Source organism: Phyllostomus hastatus, unplaced genomic scaffold (genome assembly GCF_019186645.2).
Source record: "Phyllostomus hastatus isolate PE091 unplaced genomic scaffold, TTU_PhHast_1.1 phas_scaffold_501, whole genome shotgun sequence".
Lineage (NCBI taxonomy): Eukaryota > Metazoa > Chordata > Mammalia > Chiroptera > Phyllostomidae > Phyllostomus > Phyllostomus hastatus.
Genome location: NW_025334033.1, coordinates 40,021,202 through 40,035,448, shown reverse-complemented (window position 1 = coordinate 40,035,448; position 14,247 = coordinate 40,021,202). Strand labels below are relative to the sequence as shown.

The window sequence follows — 14,247 nt, the reverse complement described above, 5'->3', positions numbered from 1 at the left end:
TCAAAAAACTAGAGCTAAGAGAGATTATATGATCTGTATATATCCAAAAACAGTAGAATTATAAGATCATAATTTGAACTCAGTTCTACTTCTCCCTGTCATTAAGTCAGATTTGAAATTATTATTAGTTTAATATTAGTAGACAAGTTATCTAGAAATATCTCTTTTCTATAAATGTTAAATTGCTTATGTATTTTTCTTATTGAAACCTGTTGTCCCAACAGGGTTTTTTTTTAAAAAAAGAAATAGAAATGTGGCTCATATAACCACAAATTCCACATCCCAGTGAGTATATGAGCTTCTTAGATTTCCAGGGAATGTCACTAAATATCCATTAGATACAAGCCATTTGTATGGCATTGTGAGACTACAGCATGGTCTTGGCCCTCAAATAAAAGAGGGGAAGATGGACACTGCACCCAATAATTAAAAATACAGGACATCCCATGATGTGTCAAGTAAGATAGCCTTTTTTAACTAAAGTGGTTAAGAAGGATTTCATAGAGGTGATGGGAGCGTGGCTAGGTTTTGTGAGGATTAGACATAGTTCCAATAATCAGAAACATGATAGAGGAAAGGATTTTTAAGAGGAAGAAAACATCTGAAGGTATAGCAATAGGTGTGACTGCCATTCAGGCATCTGTCCAGCTATCCATCTTTCATTCATCAGAGATCAACTAAGAATCTAAAAACAAAGTCCCTGCCCTCAAGAACTTCTGGAGAAATGCAGAGAAATGATTATGTTGCAGTATAACAAATGAGGTACAATAAAAATTCCCAAATGATTGCTATTTAATTTTAACTTCCACTTAACCAATTCACACTATTAACCAATATTTTCCATTTTGTCTATAACCCACTGTGTGAGTTATAGTCAGATATAAGAGGGTACTTTTAAAAATACTGGTGTACTTCTAATTCCACCCAGTCATACTGTATGCTATTAAAAGTCAGTTAATCTTGTTCCTAAACTTATTTATACTGGTTGTATTTGTAATTGAAATCATGTACATTATATTAAACAGTGAAATATAAGAAAGATTGAGAGCTGTTTCTGTGAACACTAAGTGGAAAGCTTTGGTAACATTCCAGAGGCTAATCATTAAACACTGTCAAAGCATGTGTAGGTGAAATAAATGCAAAATTTTGGTGGTTGCAGGGAGGGTCATGCAAACTAAAACTATAGATGGATTCTTGGACTCAAGTTACTTTGCAAGAATCTTTAAGTTTATGCTCAGTTTTAAAGATATTGAAACTAATATGTAATATGCTCATGGCTGATGCAAGGAAGACTACCTTAGAGTTCCAACCTCATATGCAAAGGCTTTGGCCTTGCATAAAAAAAATCTTAATGTAAGTTTATATGTTTCAAGTTATAGTAAAGTGTTCTTTAAGTAAGTCATTAGTTTATAGATGTCCATTTTAGTTGACTTTTTGATAAACCTATGTAAGAGGGCTAAGTCAGAGGGCTTCTACTCTTTGGGACTTCAGGAAAGGCTTCATAGAGGAGGAAGTTCTTGAGCAGAATATTGAAGAATGTTTTCCACAGAGAAGTAGTAGGACAAAGCATTTCATTGAAGGGTAGCACCGAGGTGTGTTTAAGAGAGTCACAAGTAAAGTACATACTTCATTTGTGACATTTGGTGCTTCTGGTAATAGGGAGCTAGGCATTAAATGCCAGCCAGAGGAATTTGGACTTCATTATTGGAAGTAATGGGGAGCTGTTGAAGTTTTCTCAATGCGCACTATGAAAATACATTTTAGGAGAGATTGATTTCCTGTGTTGTGAAAAGTGGAATGAGTAGAGAGCAGGGCAGGGTAAGGTTGTCTATTAGTAAACTACAGGCAAGAATTAGAAGGAATGTTCTAAGTGGTGGCAGGCAATGGCAAAGGGAGACAAAGGAGCAATGCAAGCTAAACGGTTAAAGGAAGAATACCTAAAATGGCAAATGATTAGATAGATATAGGGATAATGGAAGAGGGAGAGGTCAAACATAATTCCAAAGTTTTGAACCTGGTCAATGGAGGGAATGACATCACTTTTAGAAATACAGAAAGTAGACTGGGAGGGAGTTGCTTATGAACAAAAGATCAAAAGCTTGTTTTAGACATATTATACAAGATGATGAAGCAGCTACAGCAGCTCTGGGTATCAGAGCAGAGATCTGGAGATGGGCCAGTTGAGGATGTACATTTTGGAGAAAGCCAAAGTAGAATAAATGATACTCTATATGGCTATTGACCATGTGCTTGGGTATCAAAGACTGTATTTTTAACATTCCTCACATGAGCCAGCTCTCTGCCCCAGCCAGATACTGTCTAACTAAGGCAAATCCTTTTAAATTGCTTACACAGCTCATCTTTTTAATCAGATCACATTTCTTAAATGATACAGAACATATATATCTATCTTACTGAGTGCACATCATAGCATAGAAATCTGTTTATCTGATCTACATGCTACACAGTGATTTTTCTAGTCAAATATGTCCCCCATTTCTAAGATCTTAACAATGAGAGTAACTGATGGTAGATGTAGAAAGAAGAGCAGATTAGTAAAATTTAACCTTCAGATAGTCTCATGTTTTGAAGCAAGATGAGGAACAAAAAGGAAACGAAGACAATCACAGTAATAAGAGGATAACAATAGTGTAATATCAGGGATGCCAAAGGAGAGTTTCAAAAAGGAAAGAAGAGTTATTAGTATCAAATGGTTCATACAATAATGGTAAATTTTATCAAAAATTTCTTATGTGCCAGGAACTGGTCCAAGAACCATTTTAATAAATTTTAATAATACATTTTACTTAATCAGATATTTCCAAAATATTATTTCAATATGTAATCAATATAAGAAATTATAATGTGCCAGGAACTGGTCCAAGCACCATTTTAATAAATTTTAATAATATATTTTACTTAATCAGATATTTCCAAAATATTATTTCAATATGTAATCAATATAAGAAATTACAGTTCTGTTTTCTATACCATGTCTTCAAAAACTGGTGTACATTTTAAACTTAAGAGCACATCTCAGTTCTGACTGTTCATGTTTCAAATGCTCAATGTGGGTAGTGGCTACTGTACTGGACAGAGCACTGCAGAAGGCTGTTGGGAAGATTAGAGATACTGCTTCTCCTTTAGGAGATGCAGAAGTTAAAGCATGAGCACAATGTCTTGCAGGCACAAAAGACACAGAAACTTAGCCCCATCCTTCCCCTAGCCTCTATGGCCACGATGGCTCACAGTTCTAGGAAATGACCCTGAGCACTTCACTCTGCCTTCTAAAACCCTCTGTTCCCCATCTCCTTCTTATTTCTCTTCCAGAAAGTACAGTGAGGACACTCTCAGCATGCTACCCTCTTGAAGCCACCACCATCTCTGGCCTGAGCTGTTGTCATACCACCTACATATAGTGAGTGTCCTTGTCATTTGTCCCTACTCCCTTCAGTCCATTTTTCACTGAGCAGCTGGAAGGCTTTTGTGTGTGTGTGTGTGTGTGTGTGTGTGTGTGTGTGTGTGTGATTTTCATTTATTGTGATAAAAAATATGGCAAAGGTTACCATTTTAACCATTTTTAAGCACATACTCATCAGCATTAAGTATAGTCACAATATTGTGCAGTCATCACCACTGTTTCTTTCCAGAACCTTTCATCATCCCAAATAGAAGCTCTGTACTCATTAAGCAATAACTCCTATCATTCTATCATCTCTACCCCCTGAGTAAGCCCTATTCTAGTTTTTATCTCTACCAATTTGCCTATTCTAGGTACCTTATGTAAGTGGAATCATACAGTATTTACCTGTTTATGTCTGGCTTCTTTCAATTAACATAATGTTTTCAAGGTTCATCTATGATGTAGCATGTATCAGAATTTCATTACTTTTTGTAGCTGAATAATACTGCATTGTATGTATATACATTTTGTTTATTCATTCATTTGTTGATATACACTTGGTTTGTCCCTACTGTTTGGCTCTTGTCAATAATGATGTTTATGAACATTGATATGGAAAAAACCTTTTTTTATGCATATCTCACTAAATCTTAACAACAGCTCTGTGAAGTAGATACTATTATCTTCACTTTACAGACAGGCAGAAACAGGTGCAGGGAGGTGAAGTCCCACAGCAAGTGAGTAAGGAAGCAGGATTCAAATGCAGCAATGTTTTCCCTTTATATGCTATGATGTGAAAAGTGTTAGGAAACATTGCTCCATACCAGGGTGCCACAACTGCCTCAACAAGAGGGTCGAGGACTGAGAAAGGTTGATGATGTATTGGAGCTCAGGAGTAATGTTAGCATCAAGATGGGGACAATGACATAGACCACAAAGAAATGGTGGCAGTAACAGGAAAGAGAAAAATAGGATGATAGCTAGAAAGCACCACAGTTTTAAGTGAATGTATTTTTTTTTCATGATGGAAAAGACCTTGAAGAATTGGAAACAGATCAAAGTAGATTTCAGGATCATCAATAAAGGGATCACAACACAAAAAATAAGATGCCTAGAAAGATTAAATAGCCATACAAATAAATTAATAGACTTATTCTTGTACAATCCAAAGAACGAGGGTACTCTACTTTCTATGATAGCACTCAGCTTTTTGTGAAACTGTGGCTTGCCACACATACATATGGCTAAAGGGAGTAAGGGTCAAACCATGCTTAACCAGTGGCAGAACTTCATTCGTTAGGAAGAGAGCATTATTCTGAATGACATTTTATGCTACCTTGGTTGTTTCATTGTCTTTGAATCCTTTTTCAATTATTTGTAGCAGATGCTTTTTCTTCATTGTAACTTCAGGATCAAAAACATAAAAAAGGCATTCCAGCATCTTTTGATAGCTCCTTAAGAACAGAGACAAAACGTATTGAGAACTGATTTTTAAAGAGCTTAGCCACAGACAGGAAGGCTGTATATCCTGCCCAGGATATATCCCAATTACACTGGGTGTTCCGGTGTCATTATTAAACCTCCACTCCCCTTCAGCCTCAAAAGGAGCCCAAGTGTGGCTAACTAGGAGGTCATCCTGGTCAAGGGAGATGCATGAAAAGGAAACATTACTAAGAAGGTATGTTTTCAGTACTGTAAACTTTTAAAACAGAAAGACACTTTTAAAATAAAATCACACTTAAAAAATGTTCCTTATGGCATTTAACTTCTTACTCTGAATCATGCATATCTTCATTGTCCAAAAGCTTTTGGAATTTGTCTTCAAATTTTAGTCTCAAAATACGGTTGTTAACTTTGATGATACGTTTTACTTTTACTCCTGTAATACCGTATGTCCTGAAGTCCCATGTGCAAAAACGTGATAGAATTAATTCATAGCAGGAATTAAACCTATGCAGGGATACAGAATATATACAAAGAAGAGAACAGATTTTCCTTAAAATGTTGAACAACACAAAGTTACATATAATAGTTATACCCCACATTTTATGTGTTTTTTCCCCCAAAACATACATCATCATATAGTAGATCTATGCTGGTTCAAACTGGGCACACTTATTCAATCAATAAAAGAGATACTAAACTTTGAAACATAAAAATAATAGTTCTTTTTATTAATGATGTATTTATTCTGACTGAAAGATATATTGTTTGAGCAATCCTGCATTTCTGAGATCTTTCTCTTTGACTTCAGTGAAACTACATGTTTCTTGCTTTCTTCTTGACTGCTCCTTCATGGTTTTCTTTGCTACTTCTTTTCCTTCTGACAGAGCTTTTTTTCCTTTCTTTTTTAGAATTTACTTATTATTAGAGAGAGGAGCATGGAGGGAGAAAGAGGGAGAGAAACATGGATGTGAGAGAAGTATCTATCAGTTGGCTCTCGTGTATGCATCAACCCAGGACCAAACCTGACCGGGAATCGAACTGGCAACTTTTGCTTTGTAGTGTGATACTCAACCAACTGAGCCACAGCTGTCAGGGCTGACAAACTTTTGAATGTTGGGTTGCCCCAGGAATAAGTCTTGGGCTCTCCTCTTATTTTCATGAATACTATGCCTAGTTCTCTGGCAATATATAATAAAAAATTATATATGTGTATATATATACATATACATATATATAAAAGAATATTTTATTTCTAGGCTTTATCTCTACTCAACATATCTGGATATACCTACACTGGATATATCCAACTACCTGCTTGATATGTTCACTCACATATGTAATAGGCCTCTCAAACTTAGCTTGACCAATGCCTGCCCCTAAACCTGTTCCTCTTGAGTGTTTTCTCTATATGGTACCACCATGTAACTAGTAGCTGAGTTTAAACCTCCAGAATAAACCCTGCCCCCTCTCTTTCTCACCAGTATCCAATTCCTCAGCAAGTCTGTTTGGCCTTACATCTAAAATACATCCTGAATATGACCCAATTTTATCACCACTGTGATTACCCTACTCCAAATCACCATTGTCTCTCGGTGGGACTATTGTAATAACTTTATAAGGATACAGAAGTGAAAGAGGCAGGGTCCCTGCTCTCATGGAGCCTGTATTATAAGGCAATTGGACAAAAAAATAAGACATAAATGAAATCTTTGAAGAAACGGAGGCTTGGGGTAAAGAATGGAATGGTGACTACTTAAGAAGGGTCTTGGGTAAGACCTTTCAGAGAAGATACTTGAGCTAAGAATGGAAGGAGGAGGAGTAAGGACTGGCCCTGTGAATAGCTCTAGAAAATGTCTGAAGCTGCTCTCTGCTGCCCTCATCTGGCCATGCTCACAATAATTCTGGCCCTGTCTTCAAGTAGCACAGAATTTAGATTAAGATGAGATTTAAAAATGGATCACTTTGAATGGAAATTCAGTGATCCTATATGGTATATATTTGCCTTTGATGAGATGTCTGTCCTCACTGGCACAGTCATCCAGGGCCTGAGCATGGGTCTGAACTAAGATCACAGATGTTTCTATGGTCTCTCCCTAAAACTAACTTCTGAGCTCTAATTTAGAGCATTGCCATTTTGGTTAGGACAGATTGAACTGGTACAGCTAGGAGCTTCCCAATTACTCCTCTCTTAGAGTGAGAAGTGAGCTGCCCAAAGCAACCAATCCCAGAGGAGCTCACAGTCTGGTAGAGAAGATGAATGTGCATGTTCTGACCCAGCACGATGCCCCTAACTACTTTGGAGGTCTGGCCAAACAGCCACATCATCATGTAGAGGGGGAACCTGCAGTCTCACCTATGGAAGGATTGATTTCTGGACCTAAATCAGTCCGAGTGAAGCTCACATTATTACTTGCACTCTGATTATTGTTATTGTTCTTCTATTTTGATAGAAAATTACTACTGTAGACTTTTTATGTAGATATTTGTTATATAGTAACAAAAGGGTAATCAAGAATTATCCTTGAGAGTTATCAAGAATAGACAGAAGTGATGAATAGACAAGACCTAGTGTCTGGTCTGGTCCCCCAAGAATGCAAGAACCAGAAATGGTACAGGAAACTCCATCAAGTGTAATCCTTTCCTTTGTCTCAGAATCCAGCTCCTGAGCCTTTCCTTATATGGAATTCTAGAGCCCTGAAGATAGGAAACCCTAGTGCTAAGAGGCTCTGGGCTAAATGGGATCATAGAAGTAAAGTAGTTCATTCAATCACATGGCCATGCTGGGAATGAGAGAACATCATTCACAGACTGCTGGAATACTGCTGGGGGAGGGAGAACCAGACCTATGCTGATAGAGAAGAGCTACAACTTTCACTGTTGCCAATACTTCACAGAGGATGACAGCTTTTCACAGCATTCCTGAGGATATGTCACATGCACTGGGGAGCATGCCATTACTGGCTTGAGGTATATAAACTTTAGACTGAACCTGAAATAATGAGTCCCTAGGACTTTATATAAAATAATATCTAAATCTGCTACACTTCAGGGAGTCCCACAGATTTAAGGGCAAAATTCAAACTACTTGCCTTGCCTGAAAGACCCTTAACAACTAGGCCCCATCATGTGGAATTACTTGTTATTCTCCAAATATATTACAATATTTCCAAACCCCTTCACATGCTGTTTCCTATATCTGGAAAGTCCCTCCCTTAATTTTTTGTATAGTTAACTTCTATCTGTCCTTCAAAATTCAAATCAAACCATCTCCCCCAAGTGTCCCTATTTCCAGATAACTTTCTCTTCATCCCCATGCTGCTTTGATCTTCACATAGATGGCCCCACCTACTTTCTCCACACCCCCATTGTCCACATCTACCATCATCCCAGCACTTCTTACTGTTTGTTACCATAGTCAGCAATACTATGCATAGACAGCAAGAACCATGTCTTATTTGACATTTATTCCTGGCACCTAGCATAGAATCTGGCCTGTAGTAGAAGTTCAATGGATGGATACTGAGCAAGTGAGCAATCTAGAGAAGATTAAAAGATCAATATGATGCAGCCTCCTTCCTCACTGAGTTCATAAACCAGTGGAGTGGAGAAGTCATGGGACCAGCACAAGCAGCAGTGTAATACAGAATAAGACAGGAGCCTGGAACTCAGTGCCGTGAAGGTTCAAAGAGAAATAATAATGACTGTATCTGACAGAGATAACCAGAAAATCCCTCACAGAATAACTTTTAATGTTGGCCTTGAAATAAGGTAAGTTTTGACAGGCAGTGAAAGAGTGAGGGCAAGGGATGCAGGGCATTCTGGGTGAAGGAAGCAATCAAGACCACTTACATGATGGTGTACTAGGTATGTCTGAAGAGCAGTGAGGTGAGGGCATTGAGTGTTGGGGTAAAGACTTTGAACATAATTTTGAAGGTAATAGGTTGCTACAAGCGGTGTTTGTTTTGCTTGTAAGAATATGAGGTCTTGTAAATATCTCTGAACATGAGAAGTCTATAGCATTTCACAAGCCATAAGTACCTATGTTTATATTTTAGTTGTTCCCTCTCACTAGTTCTGAAGTCACTCTTCTCTGTTCTTCAAGATTTTTTCAGCTATCTCCTTTTATCTCTTTTACTAAACTGTTTCTTTCCTTTGAATGTTTCACTCTTCTTGTTGGTATTCGTGTTTCAGTGGAATTTCAAGACTTCACAGAAAGGGATAGTTTCCTCTCTGGGATTTTTACTCAGGTTACTGGGTTTATGTGTTGATAGTGGTCTTTCTCCTAGGTATTATATAATACTTTTTTTGTACCTCTTAATTAATAACACATTATTGTTAATAACATAATAACAATAATATTGCCACAATAAAATCATATTGGTATTTTTTAAAGTCTTTTGTTTTGGTTTTAAGAGTCCTCTCTGTAGGAAGCATGCCAACAAGGACCAATTTGAAACCATTTAAATATCTTTACCAATTGATTAGCAAATACCAAGAGCCTACTATATGCAGACACTGTACTGGATTTTGTAATGACAGTCTTAAGAGGAAGGTGATGAGGGCCTGTGTGCAAGTAGTTTTGGTCACAGTAGAGAACAGGATGAATGCAAGAGGTAGTCTAGAGAAAACTTGGTGGGTCTCGGCCTGACTGGATGTAGAGACTGAGGGAGAAAATGAAAACAAGAATGGTTGCAAAGGTTACTGAGCCTCCATGACCGAGAAGGTGGCAGCACCACGCATGGGAGCGGCAGAGTCAGAAGGAAGGAATGGTATGCAGGCAGGAAGAGGAAAATAAAATTGTAAAAATTAAGAACTAAGTGTTTTCACATCACGCTACCTTATCTCATCCTGGCAGTAATCTTTTGTGGTAGATCTTTATTTTTTCATTTTTACAGAGGAGTTTCCAATGGGATAAATAACTGTTTCAAGGCTACCTGGATAGAGTTTGAACCCAGGTTTTCTGACTCTAACCCTTCTGTATATTTTATTACTTCATGGCTGAGCTCTCTTTTGAATGTGTTCAGTTTGCTTTGCCAGTTGACCATCCATCTAGAAATGTCTTACAGGTAGAAATTTCAGGACTGGAGTAAAGGAGAGATATTGTTAAGTAATTTTTGAAAGTGCAGGAAATAGAAGAGACTGGCAAGGATGAGCGAGAGAAAGAAAGAGAAAGTAAATTTAAGCATACACAAAAAAAAAGAGAGCTGAAGTTCAAGGAAGAAATGGTTAATGGCATCAAGTACTCCAGAGGTTAGGAGAGTGAGGGTCCCCCTTTTCTCGGGTACCCTCACTCATCAGTGGACCCTGGATGTGCGAGCATCCACAATGGTGATATACATTACTGACTAAGATACTCAGTTATACAAAGAGATGCCTCCAAATATTCATTAATATACAGATAATGCACTCTTAGCAAATATAGAATGTGCATGTTTTTTTAATGGTTGGAGTATAATAAAATCCATTAACATGCACTTCCAAATCCTAAATAAACTAGGGTTTAACAAATACTGTTAACTGACTTGATGAGTTAAACCAATATCAGTATAAAAAAAAGTTTATGCTGCTATAGCTCCCTGAAACAGTACAGCATGAAATCTTCACATATAGTTAGATTAATTACTGAAAGTCATTATATACACAAAATTGAACTATATACAAAATTGAAACTGTTAATTGATAATCTACAAAGTGATGTAGAAACTTGAGTTAGTAGTTATCTATTGAGCTATGAATCCAGCCAGCCCTGTGCTAGATGTTATGATTTACAAGGCAAATGAAGTATTTTATCTGTCCCCAAGGAGCTTCCAGAGTCACTTATATATTGTTTTGTGGTGCTTTGAAGTTATTTCTGTAAATTGTAAATGCTTTGTATCTACCAGATTGAAAGCTTTTCAAGCATAAGGACAGCATCTTTGATGCTCTAGAATCACCACTTGATAAATGTCTGATGTCAGTGGGTAATTCAAATTGCTAATATTGGTTGGCTGAAAAGTCTGTTTAGTTTTTTCCATAAAATAAAAGGCACATTTTTCATTTTAACCAATAACTTTATTGATTTGGATATTTTGAGTATGTCAGCTATCTCCCACTATTGGCCTCTAATGGGGAGAGGTCAGGGGTGCTGCTAAACATCTTCCAGTGCATCAGATAGCCCCACAGCAAATAATTGTTTGGTCAAAATGTCCATAGTACCAAGAAACTTTGGAAACCACTTTTAACACGTTCAGTCAGTCACAGCACCTTCTCCATACAATGCATAAATCTTTTTTTTGCATTCTTTTTACCTTTCTTGAAATAATAAAGTGTAATGCACAAAAAATGTTGCATATATTCTTCCATCTTCAATATTAAAATGGCTGCACAAAAATTCACCAATTTTGATAAGTTTTTTTAATGCATGCTGATATGACAGCTGTTACAATACAATCTAACAACATGGTTTCAAATGAAGTTAGAGAAAACTAAGCACTACTAGAGCCCTCATATGGAAAAAACTAAATGAACTTTTTGGCCAACCCAATACATAGATTAAGAATATGACTCTATAATGATAATGCTACAGTATCAACAATCTACTCAATAAGCAAGTCTCTGTAAAACAAGACTTTTTCAAACTAAAAAATATAGCCCTTTTATTTCATAAAAGAAATGAAGCTAAGAAATATTGAATGACATACAACTAGAAATCTGAAAATTATACATGCGTTTTGCAGAGAGACACCTTTCAGGTTTTGCACTCGAAAAATCAAGGCCTCTACTTGTTTGCATGGGAACTGGGATGAACACCTTTTATGTGTTGGTACGTAAAAATCAAGTATGGTGGTTAAGCAAACAGTGGGAACTGCTGGGTAAATGGATGTACTAATAATACAAAGATTTTGAAAAGTCTCTTTCTTTCTTAGGCAGGGCTTCTCACACTTTTCCACCAAACTACCCCCAAGACCCTTGAGAAACACATCTAACAGAAATCAGGGGGCTTGGTTTAAAGGAACCTATAACAATCATACATTTTTCTTTTTAAAAAGTTAATTCAAAATTTGCACTTTATTTTATTAAAAAATCAGTTTATTTCAACACTAACTGTGAGTAAAATCATCTTCCAGGGAAATATAACAAGTCCATTCTAAAGCTTTACACATTTCCTGGTCTCTCTCCACATATCCAAATTTGCAGTATGTTTCAAGGGTTCTAGGGTAATCTTTGGCTTGTTCGTGAGCTTTTCAATTTTGAGAAAATGATTGCAGAAATATGAAAGTAATAATTAGTGATATTTTTCTGCAAAGGCTTTTTTTTTTGGCTCATACTCTCTAGTTGAAGCAATACAACCACCTCCTTTTGACTACCAGGGGGCATTGTTTCTGAAGTATGGATGCCAGCCTCCTGCTTCTGTTTCTGGCAGCTCTATTTTTGTCTAAATGCACTATTCACCTGGATTCTTGGATTTTAAGTCTATTCCTTATTTTAACTTGGACAGTCTGTGTGCACTCTGACTCTAGCCAGCTCTTGACAATTTGGCTTGACTTTGATCATGGAACCTCCAAGAAATTTACTAGGCAGGCTTCCCTGGGGTTCATGACCTGCTGTTGCCAATCCTGCTTTGCCTTTCCTTCTCTGCTCTAACTTCTCACCCAATATTCAGAAGCCAAGGCTCTATCTGTCCAGAAATAAACAGTATAAACATACATAAAATTAATACTTGACCATGAAGTTCTAAATTATATTCTGCTCTAGGGCTAAGGGAAATTGGTCAAAGAGTAATGAAATACCGTTAGAATGTTTTCAAGGTTAGCTCATGGCAATGATGTAAACAGAAAGGTGTGTAGACAGTAAAGTAGGCAACTGCCAAGTCTCCGTGGATGAATATTCTATATAAGAAGTGTTTTGAAAGTGGGATGTTTTAGGATTTTTATAAGTTGATATTTTGGTTGATGATCCTAAGCACTTAAAATTATCTTTAAACCTGTAACCATATTTCAAACAAATTTACCAGTCATCAGATTGAGTGCCTTCTTCGAAAAGGATATTTCCTACACTCTCCAACTCAATGAACAAAAATGGGATCAATAACCCACGACTTTTCTTCTTTTGCTTTACTTCAATGCAATAAATTGCTTCAATTCTAGTTAAGAAAAAAATAAAGCTATTAAAATGATCTACAAATCACAACATTAAAATTCATAATTGACTTTTTAAAAGTTGATGTTAAAATACGAGGCTTTTGTCAATGGATAAAGAAAGTATGGTGTTAATAGTTAAACCATGTAAAAGACATTCTATTTTTGGCAATTAAAATAATCTCAACATTAACCACAGAATAAGTGAACGTTAGAATACCCTCCTGGCTCCACCACTTGTTCTGATTTTAGACAAGTCACAACATTTTTATGCTGCAGATTCTAAGTAAAATGGCAATGTTAATGGTACCTATACCTGAATAGACTTTTTAAAGTATTATATGCAAAATGCATATAAAGCTCTTGGCAAAGAGTTTGGCACAGAGTAATAACTCAATAAATGTTAGTGATTATATTGTTAGTATTATTTCAGGGCAAACTAATGTATTCGGTTGGTGCCTTAGTAAATTTTTAAAAAATCACAGTACTTACTAAGTATTTTTGCATTATATTTCTAGATGATTATGCAGCCCGAGTTGTTTCTATGTTATTCCAGACAACTGTGTGTGTGCTTTGCCCAGTCCCGTCTATGCCATGAGTTTTTGCACCGGTAGTAGTTAATGTTCAAAAAACAAAACCAAACTAATGTTTTTAGTTTGCAGACACTATAGTAGTGATGTGCCAGGAAGCCACTTGAGGGAAGTTCACTGTTCCCAATTAAGTATTGCTTCTGTAAAAAACTATATGCCAGCTTTGAACCAGTGATGCCTATCTCTGCTAGGAAACACGTTTCATGGTTTACTCAAAACTATAATACTTTCCACCCCGAAGGAGGAAACTGCACTCAACTGATGGCCCAGAACACTCTACTCTCTCATGTTTCAAATTGGAACAACTATATAATTCATTAAACATACTCATCTAGTTTTTTGTTCCAGAACGTTATCCTTTTATTCACAGCATTTAGTTTGTTCAGTATCTTCTGCTGAAGGCTTGGTTCTTCTGTGGCAGTTTCAGAGTTCTCTGGTATTTCAGACTCTGTTACTTTATTACTGGATTTCTCATTTTGCCCTTTGCCAGATCCCTTGAGTTCAGCCAGCTCCCGTTCCAACTGTTGAAATCAATGTACCAGAGAGCAAAAATTTTTAGTTAACTCTATGAAATATATAGTTAATTTAAATTAACAAATCTAGGTAACAAATAGGCCAAACGTCATAAAAAATATGGCCAGCATGTGCTTATTCTAACTTTGGCATAAATTCAGTCAGCCAATTTCTTTTG

General features: G+C 36.6%; 1 protein-coding gene across 1 annotated transcript in view; it reads right to left on the bottom strand.

The window, feature by feature from the left end:
- The window catches only part of LRRC9 (leucine rich repeat containing 9), a 103,523-nt gene that overhangs the window by 61,723 nt on the left and 27,553 nt on the right, over window positions 1-14,247 (bottom strand). Inside the window, exons 9-12 of the mRNA XM_045822545.1 lie at window positions 13,884-14,077; window positions 12,840-12,971; window positions 5,177-5,353; window positions 4,740-4,857 (exon numbers count right to left, since the gene is read on the bottom strand). Of these exons, the coding sequence (XP_045678501.1) occupies window positions 4,740-4,857; window positions 5,177-5,353; window positions 12,840-12,971; window positions 13,884-14,077 (621 nt within the window). The remainder of the gene's footprint in view (window positions 1-4,739; window positions 4,858-5,176; window positions 5,354-12,839; window positions 12,972-13,883; window positions 14,078-14,247) is intronic.